General features: G+C 49.1%; 1 protein-coding gene across 1 annotated transcript in view; it reads left to right on the top strand.

Moving 5' to 3' along the window:
• Positions 1-14,103, top strand: part of TMEM132D (transmembrane protein 132D) — an 824,162-nt gene extending 810,059 nt beyond the window's left edge. The window contains exons 6-9 of the mRNA XM_003276114.2: positions 1,124-1,329; positions 3,791-4,064; positions 7,073-7,264; positions 10,812-14,103. Coding sequence (XP_003276162.1) covers positions 1,124-1,329; positions 3,791-4,064; positions 7,073-7,264; positions 10,812-11,996 — 1,857 coding nt within the window. The 3' untranslated portion in view covers positions 11,997-14,103. The remainder of the gene's footprint in view (positions 1-1,123; positions 1,330-3,790; positions 4,065-7,072; positions 7,265-10,811) is intronic.
• The last annotated feature ends 3,504 nt before the right edge of the window (positions 14,104-17,607 follow it).

Genomic DNA, 17,607 nt, shown 5'->3' with positions numbered 1-17,607 from the left:
GACTCATTGCCTTCCCCCAGGAAAGCTAGGAGACAAGACAAGAGAACAAAGTCCTTACACTGAACTTGGTTCTTCCCATCAGCGCTGGCATGGAGGAGCCCTCTTGCACCAGGTAGAAGTTGACAGCCTGAGCTCTGGAGCCAGACTCCCAGGGCTAAATCCTGGCTCTGCCCTTCCTGGTAGAGGAACGTATGCAGGCTCCCCCACTCCTGGCTCCCTCATCTGGAATGTGGGAATGGCAGTGGTGCCTAGCATTGTGGTTGTTCTGAGGATGAAACGAATCCACATGTTTGGACTCCCTGGAAAGCGGAGCCTGTGACGTGCACTTGAGAACAGGTGTTTTATTTGGGGAATGATCTCTGGATGCAGAATGAGGGAGTGAGCAGCAAGACAGGACACATTTTGGAAAACAAGCAGGAGGTGCATCATTGAGCTAGCTCACATGGTGGGCAACTTCTGTGAAGTCCCATTGAGCCCCTCTAGGGAACTCTGCAGGACGGGCCTCAGAATCCACCCCGTGCCTGCAGGGGAAAATGGTCTGCACATGCTCTGTTGAGGACGTTCTCAGGATACACCCGCATGGGAGTGAAGAGAGTAGGAGGGGAAGAGGAGGGGCTAAGCAAGGTCAGGTTCGGGTACAGCACAGCCAGCTCCCTGAGGAGCTCTTAAGAATGAGCTGTGCTGTGCATGGGTCCCTCCTTGAGGCAAACAGCCTGGGCTTCTCACCCCACCAGGTAGTCACTGGGCAGAGAAGCGGGGTAAGCAGGACATAACTCCCAGGTAACTCTGAGGGACACAGCTCCACTCACCTAAGGGCAGTCTTCTATGGAAGATGTGGCAGGAGCTGTCGGCAACACACGCAGCCCCTGGAGAGGAGTCCACCAGCCTAGCCACAGGGACCCCAGGAAGCCTGGGTACTCAGAGAGCACCTTTCATAACAGCGTCTGCTGTACTCAAAAGCAACAGCCAATATCTGCTCCATACCAGGACCTCCTCCCCGCAGTAAGGGGAGGAAAGGGAAGCACTTCCACCAGCCAGGGTGCTTCCCTTTCCTCCTCCTTGGGCCATGCAATGGGATGAAAGCTCACCTTTCCCTCCCCTTTTCTCTCTCACCTCTTCACAGGTTTCTGACAGATGTGACTACATCTTTGTCAATGGGAAAGAAATGAAAGGCAAGGTCAACGTGGTGGTGAACTTCACCTACCAGCACCTGAGCAGCCCCCTGGAGATGACAGTGTGGGTGCCCCGGCTTCCGCTGCAGATCGAGGTCTCCGACACCGAGCTCAATCAGATCAAGGGCTGGAGAGTGCCCATCGTCTCCAGCAGGAGGTGGGTGTGTCCCTGAAACTCCATGGCAGGCTAAGAAGGAAGTGTACGGGGTGGTAAATTCGGGCATGACTGGGTCTGAGGATGCACGTGGTACCCTAAGGACCAAGCCTCCCTCCACCGCTCAGCTTCGATTTGCCCTGTGTTGGCTTCATTCTCTATCAATCAGCGTTTTTCAGGAGGTTCCAGGCTTTCATCCTCTCTTCTTTGCAACTCCAGCAGAAAGTGCCTCCTCTCCTTCCTACTAGTTCCAGCAGAGTCCTGGATTTAAGTCTTATCCTCACTGGGATTTTGTGGCCTCCCTTATCTAGTTACTGTAGCCAAGGCCCTCAAATACACTGAGTGGCTGGCTGGACTCCCCAACTAGAGCCAGAGGAGCTAGAGGAAGAGGTGCACCAAGGCGGAACGAATGAACAAATTCTAGGAGAAGGGAAAATTGATGCTGGAAAGAAGGAGGCAGCAGATGTTCCCTGGAAGGACATCTGACAGGGTCAACCTGACCTGAGCTGCCTCTCTGCGCTCCAGGCCAGAAGCTCTGAGCTCTCTGCCTTGGTGAAGTGAGGTCTGAGGCTTGTCCACTGAGTGATACATTACCCCAATGGTGCTTGGTAGTGCCCCAGGAGTCTCCACCATCCACCATCGCCCAATGGCGATGAGTACCATGGAAAGGGGGTGGTAGGAGCTCAGGCTCTTCACAGACTTTGTCACCTCAGAGAAACTGTGTGTAAGAATTCATGTATTAGGGACATGTTGATTGCTAAAAGTATCTGCACTATGAGACAAGGAAGTATCCCTGGAGTCTGTGTACTCGGCAGGGGCGGAGAATTGGTGCTTATCTGAGGGATAACTTATATTCCCTCCCTCGCAAGCTCATTCCTTTGGTCCCATGACCCCCAGGAGAGGGGACGCTTCAAGGACGAAGGCTGTGGGTCTCAGGGGCAGTTGGCAGCTGGCTTCAGCAGTGATTCTTTCTCAGTCTCTGCGGTTTCAGGTATTGAGTTGAGGGCGTGGATTAGAAAATGACCGTTGGTGCTGCAGAGGGAAGAAACTGTAGGGGAAGATTCGCCAAAGACCTGGCTGAGTCTCACTGCAGCGCATCCCACACGCTGTCACAGCTGCCTGGTTCAGACATGGCAGTGGAGTGAGTGTGAGAGGGAACAGCTGCTGTTCTGATGGAGAGCGAGAAGGTGCCATCAAAGGGCCAACTGCACAGAAGGGACCAGATGTTGAGGGAGCGGCTGACATCTGTCTCCTTCCAAGCATCCTGGCCCTCTCTGCCTTTCTTATCGTGTTTGGCCTCACCTTGGTTTACATATTCACCTGCTTTGTGTGCTGGGTTACAGAGCCACACCATTCATCCCTAGCCTTGTCATGTTAGCTATCCATTCTGTCTAACGTAGTGGCTTATCCCAAACCTTAGTGGTTTAAAACTTATCTCCAAAGTTAATGTGGCTTAAAAGAACAACATGCCAGCCAGGCATGGTGGCTCATGCCTGTAGTCCCAGCACTTTGGGAGGCCGAGGCAGGCAGATGGCTTAAGCCCAGGAGTTTGAGACCAGCCTGGGCAACACAGCAAGACCACATCTCTACATAAAATTTTAAAAATTAGCCAGGCATGGTGGCTTGCACAGTAGTCCAAGCTATTCAGGAGGCTGGAGTGGAAGGATTGCGTGAGTCCAGCAGTTCGAGGCTGCAGTGAGCTGAAATTGCACCACTGCACTCCAGCCTGGGTGACAGAGCAAGACCCTGTCACAAAAAGAGAAAGAACAACATGTATTATCAAACAGTTTCTGTGGGTCTGGAATCCAGGCATGGCTGAGCTGGGTCTTCTGAGCAGGGTCTCTTACAGGCTGCAGCCCAGGTGTCAGTGGGCCTGGGGTCCCGTCTCAAGGCTCACGTGGGGAAGGATCTGCATGCAGGCTCACTGGTGCGGGTGCTGACTAGTCTCAGTTCCTTGCTAGTGCTGGCCAGAGGTCACTCTCAGCTTCTACCTGGGTGGAAATCTCTACAGCTTGGCTCACAGCATGCAGCTCGCTTCATCAGAGTGAGCAAGTGCAAAGAACCAAGGATAGAAAACACAAGCAAGACAGAAGTCACAGGCTTTTCAAGTCTAGCCATGAAAGTGACCATCCAATCACTTTTGCCATAACTTTTTCATTGGACGAAAGAAACTAGGTCCAGCCCACACTCAAGGGGAGAGGTTTACACAAAGTAGTAAACCCCTCACCAGGAGGTGAGGGGCCACTGTGAACACTTTAAACTCCGCTGGCTGCACTGGCCATGCTGATGCGTCAGTGCTCATGCCACAGCAGTGGTTAGTATCTGAAGTTCACCTCTGCATGTCTGGCTGTAAACTCCTTGAAGTCTCATGGCCTACTTACCTCTGCAGCCCCCACCAGGCTCCACACACAGCCCCTTACAGAGGACCAACAAGTAACTGCAAACTGCACTGCCTCTTTCACAGGCCTGCCGGGGACAGTGAAGAAGAGGAGGATGATGAGCGGAGGGGCCGCGGCTGCACCCTGCAGTACCAGCATGCCATGGTGCGGGTCCTGACGCAGTTTGTGGCTGAGGCGGCCGGCCCTGGGGGACACGTGGCCCACCTGCTGGGCTCAGACTGGCAAGTGGACATCACGGAGCTGATAAATGACTTCATGCAGGTGGAGGAGCCCAGGATCGCCACGCTGCAAGGCGGACAGATCCTGATGGGGCAGGAGCTTGGGATGACCACCATTCAGGTAAAAAAAAAAAAATCCCCAAATCAAGATCTGTCTTCCCACCTCTCCTCCACCTAGAGGAGAAATCAGCTGTTTGTCATTGCTGGGAATGGTATCTATTTTTAGGATGGGTAAATTCAAAGAAATTGTGGAGTAAGCGATACAAGTGATTGTTGGCTGGTTGTGGTGGTTCACGCTTGTAATCCCAGCACTTCGGGAGGCCGAGGCGGGCAGATCACCTGAGCTCAGTAGTTTGAGATTAGCCTGGGTAACATGGCAAAACCCCATCTCTACCAAAAATACAAGAAATTACCCGAGTGTGGTGGTGCATGCCTGTGGTCCCAGCTACTCGGGAGGCTGAGGTGTGAGGATCGCTTGGGCCTGGGAAGCAGAGGTTGCAGTGATCTGAGATCGTGCCACTACACTCCAACCTGGATGATGGAGCTAGACCCTGTCTCAAACAAAACCACAATACAAGTCAGGTAATGATGTGATGAGAATCTCAAAATTCCTCACATATTACTTACAGGTGAGAAACTCTGGGCTGGCTCCCATGGTGGCTCATGCTTGAAACACATTATTTTGCCCAAGCCACGGTAGGCGTTACCATCTCGGTAAACAAGCTTTTGAGGTGAGCTTACGTGATCTGAATCACAGGCACGGCCAGCAACTTCCTGCTGAGCCACTTTCTGCCACTGAGCATGGTCACCTAAACCTTCCCATGGCTTCAAGATATAGTGGCCGCCTCTACCGAGTCACAGCCGTGGGCCTGATGAGAACCTGAACAACTCAGAAATGTGCTAAAGGAAGAAATGAAGTTACTGTGCCTCCATATGTCTTCTGGGCCCCTTCTGCTGGGGAGCGGGTGATGGAGAGGACCAGCGGCAACACTGGGTTTTGAAACAAACAAACACTTTAACAAAACAGTGTTCTGGGAGGCTTGCAAAGGTTTGATCATTTACCTCCCAGCTGAGAACAAAGCAAGAGCTTGTTTTCCTTCTGTATACATGTAAGGGGTGCAAGTGCAGCTTTGTTACCTGGACATATTGCGTGTCTGCCTTGTTAGTGCAGCCATCACCCAAATAGTGTACATCGTAGCCAAAGGAAGCGTGTATTACTCAGCAGCTGCCCCATCTGCAGGCAACGCGATTGTCTTATCAGGCAATCTGTGAGGTTTCTAAAACAGCTGTGCAAGAGGAATCATTATAACTGAGACTACATTTGATCATGGAAGATTTAAAACATATCCATTCTAGAAAATTGGCTGGTATATCTAAAACTTCATTTTATCCAAGGAGGAAAATAAATGGGTTTGGGCGGTAGACCAGGAGTCACATGCTCTAATGATCTCTAAAGGCTGAGAAGCTACCATTAGTGAGGAGAGTAAGCTGGGTGTGTGCTGAAAGACAGCAGCCGATTTTCCTCTGAGTGTTAGAGAGATAACAGGGAGTGGTGGTGCCTGTGGAAAAGGGACAAGCTCTTACTCAGAGCCAAAGGCTGCCAAGAAGAAACGCAGGTCCACTGCAGCCATGTTACAATCTTCCAGAAAAGCTGGAAGTCTTATGTTTTTATATGAAATCTTCTGGCTCTCCAAATGATGGTCATTAATTCTACCTTAAAATATGATTTATGTCAGACAAAACATATCTGCCTCATAGATGAGAGCTTGCAACCTCCACAATTGACTAAGAAGTTGAAAGACCTGAATCCCTACCATAAATCTATAGGCTAAACCGATACTGATGCCCAGAAACTCACAGTGAGATGAGAATTTGGTATTAACATCTTCCCTTAAGTGACAATTTAAGCGCAAAGGGGAAAAGCCGTACCGTTCTGAAACCAGGTGTCAGGGAAGAGGAAGTGGGCTGGCTTCCCACACATTAAACATGAACATTATTTTGGTGAGGCCTCTACTCCTGCGAGCCTTGGTTTTCTTTTTTCTCACTGCGTCCTCCTGAGTCATAAATTCACTTGTCCACTTTCTCCTGGGGACACATCTCTCATGCTCACTACCATTTAAATTGTCCCAGTCAGACGGGAATGTGAAGGTGGCATTCGGGTAGAAGTATGGAGCTTTGATTCCTGGTCTTAAAGGGTCCTGGGAAACTGCTGTCTTGACATACATCATAAATATCACCAGAAACTTGAAAAGAAGGCAGGAGAATGGAGGATGAAGCCCATCTCTTCTAGAAGGTTGAGTTGTACGGGGCCGTGAGGGTCTAAGACAGCCATTTATGATTTGGGCGAAGGGTGAGAGGAGGAAGAAGTGATTCCACAGATGTTCCTCAAAAGCAGGATTTCCTGTTCAGGGTCTAAATTGCACATAAGCCTCATTTTCCAGGTCATTCCAGGTGTCCAGAGGAGAAACGAGGCTTTGGGTTGTTGGCATCAGGCGTAGACATTCAGAACCTACGTTTATCAGAATATGCCCAACGATATTCCTCATCATCAGGCATCACGCGCTGCGTTTCCCAAAGTGTGCAGTGTGGCCTCCTGTGACACGCGTGATTGAGATGGACCAGCAGGATCCACCTTCTAGTTGCACATTGGTTTTTATGTGCAAGAGCGAAAGCTATCAATATGTAACCAGTACACCCAACCCGTTATTCACTGGTGATAGGAAGGCTTTTGAAAAAAAAAACAAATCATTCAAGTAAAATAATTTTAAACAAAATACACACTGTGCTGTAGAAGAATCATAAAGTTAATAGTCGAATGAAAATGTCAGTTCCTCCTGTCCAGGATGGAGCATGGTGGGAAATGGAGCTGATTTGTGGGGTGTGGGAAGAGGGCCAAGCCCTACCTGCCCACCCCTTGACACCACCTTGCTTTATGCAAAAAGTGCATTACATTTTCTCAAGCAGTATATATGATTTAGAAGGCGGTGTGAGTGGGAAAGACCTGTTCTCATTCATTCTGGCTCACATGTTGCCCTGTTGCTGCCTGCACACTGGCACTTCCTCCTGCCACTGGAGGCATTGCCTGCGCCACAGAAAGCCTTTCCTTGTCATGTCGCTTCTGCCCTCCAGATCCTGTCTCCTCTGTCAGACACCATCCTCGCTGAAAAGACCATCACTGTGCTGGACGAGAAGGTGACCATCGCAGACCTCGGGGTGCAGCTGGTGACAGGGCTGTCACTCTCCTTGCAGCTCAGCCCAGGAAGCAACAGGGCCATCTTTGCCACTGCAGTGGCTCAGGAACTTCTGCAGAGGCCAAAACAGGTATGGAGGAAGGCTTGAGACACACTTCAGCGGGGCGCTCACACACCACGCAGGCACCATGCCAGGCGGGTCGCACAATAGAGTGGGATCACGTATCGGGTGTTTCTCCATCTGCAAAGGGCTCTTCTGAAGCAGGTCCCAGCTCCCCCATGCAGAGATGAAAAAAATAAATACATGTATACATAAGGATTGCAACATGCGAAAAATGAGAAGCCACTAAGGGGCAGGAGCCCTGGAGGAAAGGGCCGCCCCTCCTCCACCATAGCGCAAGTGCATGCAGGTGGTCACCTGTGCCCTCCACACCCTTCCTGCTTCCGTGAGGGCATGAGCAGGCTCAGAGCAGGTGCACAGCCTGCTGCCAAGGTCCTGCTGGAGCGGAGGGTGACAGACCTGCCGAGTGGGGAGCCTGTGGCGGGAGATGGCTTCCAGACGATTCATTGTTCAGCTCAAGGCAGAAACAGAGAATTCATGGAGCTGTCAGTCACAATTTTCTTTTACTTTATTTGGAACCAGTGTGAGCTAATAGAGTGTGTTGTGTGTTTCTGTGTGTTGTATGTGTATTGTGTGCATGTGTGCATATATGTGTGTGTCTATGTATATGTGTTGTGTACATATGTTTTTGCTTTGTGTGTCTATGTGTATGCATGTGTGTGTCGTGTCAGTATTTTGTGTTGCTTGTTTTGTGTTGTGTGTGTTGCATGTGTGCTTGTGTTGTATAGGCACCTGTATGCGTGTATGTGTTGTGAATATATCGTGTGTTGTATGTATGTATGCATTGCACGTGTCTATGTATTTGTATGTGTGCATATGTATATGTGTGTGTTGTGAGTCTATGTATGTGTGTTGTGTAAGTATGTATGTTTTTGCTCTATGTGTGTCTGTATGCCTGTGTGTATATGCATGTGTCTTCTTGTGTCTGTATTTTGTGTTGTATGTTTGTGTTGTATAGGTGCCTGTGTGCATGTATATGTGTATGTGTGTTGTGTGTATGTGTGTGGCACATGTGTTTGTATGTGGATACAATGGCTTACAAAGGGGACTGTTATAGGGGACCTTTGAATGTAGTAAGGTCTCCCTCATTAGAGGTGGATAAACATTATTTCTTAGAACATAGGAATTTGGGTGAAGCTTGCTTAATAACAAAACACAGTGGCTGCAGGTCATTAGTTCTTTGTGCCCCATGAAAAGGGATCATCCTCATGTGGGGCAGCTGGAATCCCTCCAGCCCATAGGGGACATTGTTCTGACTGCTTCCCTTCTGGATCAGGAGCCTTTTCTGCGCACTCTTCCTCAGCAGGGTGAGCTACCAGGCCTGCCCTGCCTTCATGCGCCAGCTGCGGCTGTGACCATGTTCAGAGGAGGCAGAAGTGCCACACTGGACTTGCTAAGGGGCACAAAGAGCCTTCCCATTTTCCCAGCCTGCACCTGTCACGTAATGCTCCCCTCTCAGGCATGAGCTAATCTCCTAGTCCTTACACTACAGTCTTTGTTTGCAGGGTTTTGGGTTAGAAAACACTTGAAAGTGGTTGATCCCAATAACAGAATCGAATTCTTGGCCAAAGCAAACCTCCTTTTCTCCAGGAAGGATGCCAGCCGAGAGGCAAGTTACAGATAGCAATGAAGAAATAACCCGAGGCTTTTCTCTGTCTTTGTGGGTGATAACATCAGCTGACCACCAGCTAGGCGTTAAGGAAGGGATAATATGCAGCTAGAAGAAGGCCAGAAGGCTAATCCATTCCTGACATGCAGAGCTAAACACACTACCCTGAGATTTGCTCCACAGTTGGTCTGCAGGGCCCTTCCTCCCTGCCTGCAACTTGGCTCTGACAGTGGTACTTTCAAGAACTCCGTTGTGCATTTGAATGCTCTGCTCAGATTTCATGGCAGATCAAGAGAACCCGGTAAGTCAGTGTCATGTCCAGTAGCTTTTGCACTGTACCTTGGCAAGGTTCTCTGCTTAGCAGGTAGAGTCCAGGCCACTGTCTAACAGAATAAATATTTCTTGGCTGAGCTGAAGGAAGGAGCAGAGGCCACCCAGCCACATTTGAGGAGCCTTTCTTCTTACTTCCAAAGACTAAACAACAACTGTGTAAAATTACTTCTGTCACGGTTAGGGGCCAGTAGGTTGTAAGAGAAAAAAATCCATTCAAGCAAAAGCTTAAATAACAAAGGATGTGTTATGAGGATTACAGGGCTCTCACAAAACCCAGCCGCAAGACCTTGGAGGAAAGGGAAGGTCAACACTCTCATGCCCACTCTGTCACCTGTGTTTTTATTTTGGTCTAATTCATTATTGTCTTCCTATGGATAAATGCTGTGCCCAAACATTTGCTTATACAGAGTCCATCAGAGGGCCTCAATCCCCAATTTTATATGTGCCCCCACTACACATCTTCCCAAGCATAACTTCATCAGTCTTGTCTTTCTGGTTTCAAGTTTGAGAGAGAAAGAGAAAGAGAGGAGAGAGAGACAGAGGGAGAGAGAGAGAGTGATGCTGGCTGGCTCAGCATTGCTGAGATTGATGGCTCTAATGGCAGCAGCCGTCTCATTCCAATCAGCTGTTGCTGTGGCCCAGCGGGCAGGGTCATGGGCCGCCTAGTGCCGTTCATCATCTCGGGCTTGGGGCGGAGCAGGTTCCCTGAGAGGGAGGGAGGAGGGAGAAAGCAATGGGTCTGCCACTGCTGTCAAGCATAATGACATCTTCACTAAAATTAAAGGCTGGCATGAAATTGGGGGTTATCTCCAATGATCTGCCTGGTCAAACTATTTGCAAAGAAAGTTGGTCTAAATCAACAAAGTGAAAACAGCAAGAGACTGAGAGGTGCACAAACCTCAGCTCTGGCTGCTTTTTGGTCTTCCAGTTTCCTCCAGTTGGGTTGGCTGGAGGAAGAGACGAAGACTCTCCAATCAAGATGCTTCTCCCTCTCCTGCTGTCAGGCTTAACTCCTCCCTCCAAGCCAAGACTATGTCCTGAGGCCAGGACAGATCCACTCCTGCAGACCCAGAAAAGGCAGGGCTGGCAAAACCACAGCCTGCAGCCCTGCAGTGGGACCTCATCTAGATCAGAGGCTTTTATCTGTATTGCCAGTAATCAGTGGAGACTCAGTATTACAACTTAAAAATAATGTAATAAATATTTTTCATTTGAATGCGTAACACTTGTAAAAGATTCCACTCACCAGCAATTTCCTTTGTCATGCAATTTATTATTGTTCAGAAGTTGATTCTAAACAGCCCAAGGCCCATCTTCCTTTTAACACCTACAGGAGGAAAAGAAAAAAAAAACAAGCAAATCTTCTTATGGATTGTTTAATACTGGCCCTGTTTTGTCATTTCGTTGTTTTATTATTTTGCTTTTTTGCATCTTTGTGAGAATTCATTTTCTTTTACACTCTTGGTACTTCTTATTGCTTATTTCTACACTGTTTGAAAGGTTTGTCTTTGTTCTTGTAGCACTATTTCTGCCATTGTGTGTCTACTGTACTAAGACTTGGGGCTCAATGAGCTTCTTGGCCCATTTGATTAACTTACATATTTTTCTCCATAGGAAGCAGCCATCAGTTGCTGGGTCCAGTTCAGTGATGGCTCAGTCACACCCTTGGATATTTACGATGGGAAAGACTTCTCCTTGATGGCCACATCTTTGGATGAGAAGGTGGTCTCCATCCACCAAGACCCCAAATTCAAGTGGCCTATCATTGCTGCGGAAACTGAAGGACAAGGCGCCCTCGTCAAGGTGGAAATGGTTATTAGTGAATCCTGCCAGAAATCCAAGCGGAAGAGTGTGTTAGCTGTTGGAACGGCAAACATCAAAGTTAAATTTGGCCAAAACGATGCTAACCCCAACACCAGTGACAGCAGACACACAGGGGCAGGGGTTCACATGGAAAACAATGTCAGTGACAGAAGGCCCAAAAAACCCTTGCAGGAATGGGGGAGTCAGGAAGGACAGTACTATGGCAGTTCTTCCATGGGACTCATGGAGGGACGGGGCACCACGACAGACAGGTCCATCCTGCAGAAGAAGAAAGGCCAGGAAAGCCTTTTAGACGACAACAGCCACTTGCAGACCATCCCTAGCGACCTCACCAGCTTCCCAGCCCAGGTGGACCTCCCCAGAAGCAATGGGGAAATGGATGGGAATGACCTTATGCAGGCATCCAAAGGGCTGAGCGACTTAGAAATTGGGATGTATGCTTTGTTGGGAGTCTTCTGTTTGGCCATTTTGGTCTTCTTGATAAACTGTGTGACCTTTGCATTAAAATACAGACACAAACAGGTTCCCTTCGAGGAGCAGGAAGGGATGAGTCACTCTCATGACTGGGTTGGGTTAAGCAACCGGACAGAGCTGTTGGAGAATCACATCAACTTTGCCTCCTCGCAAGATGAGCAAATCACTGCCATTGACAGGGGCATGGATTTCGAGGAAAGTAAATATCTCCTCAGCACAAACTCCCAAAAAAGCATCAATGGGCAGCTGTTCAAACCTTTGGGACCCATCATCATTGATGGGAAAGATCAGAAAAGTGAGCCCCCAACATCCCCTACCTCAAAAAGGAAAAGGGTGAAATTTACCACCTTCACCGCCGTCTCCTCGGACGACGAGTACCCCACCAGGAACTCCATCGTGATGAGTAGCGAGGATGATATAAAGTGGGTCTGCCAGGATCTGGACCCTGGGGACTGCAAAGAGCTGCACAACTACATGGAGAGGTTACATGAAAATGTGTAAGCCAGACACACACAGACATTGGTTCTCACTCACCTTTCAGCCTTTAATTCCAGGATGTGTAGCAACGGTGCCCCGGAAGAGAAACAAAGCAGCAGGACAAAATAAGGATGACACTATCCATGGAGCCTCAGCCAGTGACCCCGGCTCAGTGGCGAGGCCTGGAGTCCGCATCGACGCACACATTCCAGAGTACAGTGTCTTGCTTAAGAGATTTATCATGCATGGCAAGATTTTTAAGACTTGAAACAAAAATGAGTTCTGAATCACTGAGCGTCTGAGAGCTTCCAGGAAAGAACAGCCTCTCTCTCTCTCGAATCAAAGCAATTTGGATATTGTAAAATCCACATGGCTCCAATATTCAATATTGCAGACTATGGAAGAAAAGTGCAACTCAGGTGGAGCATCCGTGGATCAATGGGAGGAAGCGTGTCATCGAAACTGGAGCAGCACATCTCGCTGTGAGCACGATCACAGGCAGTCCAGTGCCGCCGTCAGCTGTGGGAGGCATGATTGTCTCTCAAAGGCTGGGCCAGAGCTGGCTCAGATCATGGACAGGCCAAGGCAGTGGCTGACAAGGACTGAAAGGGAACATGTGGGCTAACAGGCCACAAATACGTTTGTAACTACGTGCCAAGGACAAACACATGGACGCAAATCCTCTGAGCCCTTCAGGGCACTTCTTTATTTGTAAACTAAGGATACTGGGCATAGAATTTGAATCAGGTTCAAAGAACCAGGCTCTTTTGATTCACATCAAGTTCACCATGTATCCATTTCTATTCCTTCACTGCATTGCCATCCTCCCCAAAGCCGTTGGTCACCTGTGGGTGGGGGAGGGAGAGGGCAGTTTGTAGTGTTTGCTGGGTCTTTTTTCTCCCCCTGGGTTTTGTGTCAACTCCCAAGTGACATTCTGTAGAGAAGCTCCCCCTGCAACCTGGGCATATGTCCCACGCCGTCCATCTTTGAAGAGGCTGGTCTCTAGGCATGGGCAGTACTCACGGTGAATTCCATACCAGGCGGTATACATTCCCTTGCTTTTCTAGAAAGAAAACAGGGCCACTTGGGATGGGTCTTTCACTGTTCATGGCAGATCTCCTGTCCAAGAATGTGGCCTCGAAGCTGTTGAGACAAATCGGGGTGCCCGTGTGGAACGTGCAGGACATGTGGAGTTGAGGGATTCTGGGTGTGAAGGCGGTGGGTCCAGCAGGAAGCCCAGCCTCACACACACCAGACAGCACAGAAGCCTTCTTCACCTTGGAGGTGTGAAGGGATGAGGGGCATCAGTATGTGTGGTGGAGATGCAGGTTTGCAAGCACTTGATCCTGCAGTCAGCCCCAAAAGGTTTAGCATTGCTTAAGATCAGCATGACTCTGGATATCCCTAAATCCCTTCACTTATGAAACCTATGAAGACGGGGGCAAGGAGACATCAGAGAATTCCTGCCGCATCTCACGCTCACTCCAAGGTAGAGAATGATGTGTTGGGTGATTACCAGCCAGATAGGATCCTGAGAAAGATGGTCGGGGGCAGCGGGTGGCGGGCAGAAGAGGCCGTGCTGTTGAATCGATCTTCTATTTTACCCTCTGTGTCATTTTCTTTCTCTCTGCTCTTTAGATGTCTGTTTTCCAGTCTCTCTGTGTGTCTCTGTATCTCTCTCCTCCTTTGAACCCATCTCCCTGCTTCCTCTCTGTCTCTGTAATTTTGAGTGTGTGTCTTTACTCCTCCTCCCTCTCCATAGAATTGAATTCTCTTTAGATCATGTGTGTGTACATTTCACCAGTTTACCCTTCCAACCTTAGCCCTCTCCCCCGCAACTGTGGTGCTCTTGAGACTGAGGTTTCTGCAGCCAGTAAGTCACCTGCTCCTGTCCGCAAGCTTACCTACCTTGTTTGGTTGGGTGATTAAGCTGTCACCCCTTTTCGATGAGAATCCTCTGCTTTCAGTAACATCCTCATATTTCTTTCCATTCTTACCTGTGTCATGTTCTGTTGAATACTGCAGCCACCGCCTGCTCCCAAATCCATCTACGTGTAGAATGTACTGTAGATTGTAAGAATGTAATATATATTTATAAACTTACTGACTGTAAATATAAAGTTTGCATTCAGTGGCTTTATGGCTGTCCTTTGTCTTCTACACGCTGACCCCCTCCAAGGGGCTGGCATCAATTGCAAATGGCTCTGCAAATGCTGTGGCTCTAAATGAAATGCAGATTTAAGGATTCCAGCACAATCCAATTACACCCTTACATCGTGTAGTGCTGCTCTCTGCATTGAGGGGATGTTGACACGTGATGACAAAGTGCATTGTGTACTAAGTATCTCTCCTCCAGGACCTGAAAGGATTTGCAAATAAATCACACGTGCAATTCTCTCCTAAAAGCCTGCTGACTGATGGTGGTAAGTGGAAACTGTGGCAGGCAAGCATGTATTCCAGCCTCCTTTTGGGCTGAGGTGAGGAAAATTCTCTGTCCTTCCTTTGGGTCTCGAGTGTACATACACACAATAACTCTGGACTGGGTTTAAAAGTTGATTGTAGATTCCTTTATCAACCACAGCCCCAAGACAATTCTACAAAACAAGAAGATGCATGGAATCCTTAGATTCATGCAAACAATAGCAAGTGATAGGTCAATCATTTATTCAGCCAGTATTTACTGAGCAGCTACTCTGTACCAGAGTACTGTACCAGAGTACAGGGGGCTGCAGAGGTAAGTAGGCCATGAGACTTCAATCCAGGAATAGCTGTGAGCACTAGAGACAGAGTCACACATACAGCAAATGCACATGCACTCTCAAAATCCTTACTTATATCTATTTGGGTGGGGGGAATAAACAGCAAACAAAATAATTTCAGATAGTCATGGTTTTTGTTTGTTTTTGCTTTGAGACAGGGTCTTGCTCTGTCTTGTTGCCCAGGCTGGAGTGCAGTGGCACAATCTCAGCTCACGAAAACCTCTGCCTCCTGAGTGCTCAAGCGATCCTCCCACCTCAGCCTCCTGAGTAGCTGGGACTACAGGCACATGCCACCACACTCAGTGAATTTTTGTACTTTTTGTAGATATAGGGGTCTTGCTATGTTGCCCAGGCTGATCTTGAACTCCTGGGCTCAAGCAATCCTCCCACTTCGGCCTCCCAAAGTGCTGGGATTACAGGTGTGAGCCACGGAACCCAGCCAGTCATAAGTTTTGTAAAAGACAATAAAACTGGTTGCAGAATGGAGAAAACTGAGCCAACATTCAAAACTTTGATGATTTCACCTTAGAAATCTAGATTTCTAGCATTGCTTAAGAATTCAGACACTGGCGAAATGGGGCTTCCAATCTGACGTGGCCTCGATAGGGCAGAGTGGCACTGAAGTTTCGAGTCCTCTCCACCCACGATGTCTTCTGGATGCAGAGTTGACCGACTCCATTTATGCTCCCTCTCACCACTCTTCTAATAGAGAAGTGTTTCTCCCAAGTCACAGCTCTACCCAAAAGTTGGGGAAACAGAGAGGGGAGGAGTCGTGTGTTTTCAAGATCATTCAGAAAGAGCTCATTGCTTTATGAAAGGGAAGAAAATTCCTGTGTGTCTCCTAGGCAAATACAGAATGTCATGTCTAAAGAACACAACTGAAGATGCCCTTATGATGCAAACCGTCATGCGATCTATGTGCCCAGAATCCGAGAAAGAACTGATGGGAAAGTCTTAACTGAAATATCCACGAGGTATCTTTTCGAGAGTGAATAAATAAGTGATGCGGCTTGGTTTCTCTCGCACCTGGCTGGTTTGCTCTTTGACGCCACCTGCAGGGCCCCTGGAGGCAGAGTTTCCCAAACTCCCAAGGAAGATGGCGCTGGAAGCTGGAGGGCTGCCAGCCTCATCAGCATCTCCGTTGGGGGGCCTGTCCCTCACGGCTTCTCAGTTCCCTCCCGGGACTCCGGCTACGGGTACTTTACCATAACTAAGTACCGCAAACTGGGCAGCTTAAGTAACAGAAATGTACTGCCTCACTTTTCTGGAAGCCTGAAGTCTGAGCTCAGCGTGTCGGCAGAGCTGGTTCCCTCAGAGGGTTTGTGGGGGACTCCTCCAGGCCTCTCCCAGCTCCTGCGGTTGTGCTGGCATCCTTGGTAGTCCTTGGCTTGTAGAAGCATCACTCTGATCTCTGCCTTCATCTTCATGTGACAGACTCCCTGTGTGTGTGTCTGTGTCCAAATTTCCTCTTTTGTGGGAGACAGACAGGGATCTCACTTTGCTACACAGGCTGGAATACAGTTGTGTGACCAACGCTCACTGCCGCCTCGACCTCCTGGGCTCAAGCAATCCTCCCACCCTAGCATCTCAAGTAGCTGGGACTACAGACACACACCACCACACTTAGCTATTTTTTTAAAATTTTTTGTAACTATGGGGTCTCACTATGTTGCCCAGCTGGTCTCGAACTCCTGACCTCAAGCAATCATCCCGCCTTGGCCTCCCAAAGTGCTGGGATTACAGGATAAGCCACCATGCCTGGCTCCAAATTTCCCCAAGGAAACTAGGGCCCACTCTACGGCAGTGTGACCTCATCTCAACTAATTACATCTGCAATGACCCTATTTCCAAACAAGGTTGTCTTCTGATACTGGGCATTAGGATTTCCACTATGAATTTGGGGTTGGGGGAGACACAGTTCAATCCATAACACCAGCCTCTGGTCCTAAGGTCCTGGGCAGCTAAGCCTGTGCACAAGCCGAGGGCCTGTTGGCCAGGCAGAGATGTGACTGCCCTGGCACTGGGCTGATGGGGCCCACTGGCCTTCCAGGAATGTGTCTCATCCCTCAGAGCCTCGCCCTACCCTCGATTTCACACCCGTTTTACAAATGAGTCTCTGCTAGGACACCCTGGGAGTGCAAGTGAACAATTTATCTTTTTCCTTCTGGGAAAGCTCAGAACTGTGAATTAATTACCCAATTGGCGCTTCCCAAGGTGCAGTCATTAGCTCCTTGCCACCCCCTTTGTTTTGTCCTTGCAGCAGCAAATGATGCTCTGGCAGGAAGACGGGTGAGTCCGGGGTGTCCCCCAACGGAGACTGGCATCCTCTGAGCCACGGATTACTGTGGATGACTGATCCGGGGGGTGGAGAGGGGAGGCAGAGGCGAGAAGTGCTACAGGCCAGAGGCCCGATGCAGTCGTGACTTGGAGCAGAGGCATCTCTGCCTGGCCAACAGGTCCTTCTTCTCAAGCGCACTGTGACACGCCTTCCCCACACCTGACCCCAAACGATATGAGTATATGGGAAAACATGCTGAACTGTTCATCAGAAAGTCAGAGATAGGAGAATGCAGGATCTGTCCTGGGTACAAACGCTACCTGTGTTTTGGGAGATGCATTGGTTTCCTGGGGCCGTCGTAACAAATCACCGCAAACAGGGCTGCTCACAGCAACCGGAATTTATTCTCTCACCATTCTGAAGGCGGAAAGTCCAAAGTCAAGGTGTTGGCAGAGGTGGTTCCTTCCAGGTGTTGTGAGGCCAAATCAGCCCCATGCCTCCTTTTCCAGCTTCAGGCGGCTCATGGCAATCTGCGGTCTCCTGGCTGGTGGACACATCACTCTAGTCCCTGCCTCCGTCATCACACGGCCCTCTCCCT

This window comes from Nomascus leucogenys, chromosome 10, assembly GCF_006542625.1.
Source record: "Nomascus leucogenys isolate Asia chromosome 10, Asia_NLE_v1, whole genome shotgun sequence".
In the NCBI taxonomy this organism is placed as follows: domain Eukaryota; kingdom Metazoa; phylum Chordata; class Mammalia; order Primates; family Hylobatidae; genus Nomascus; species Nomascus leucogenys.
Note: the sequence above shows the minus strand (reverse complement) of the source record. Positions and strands in the feature narration are given on the sequence as shown.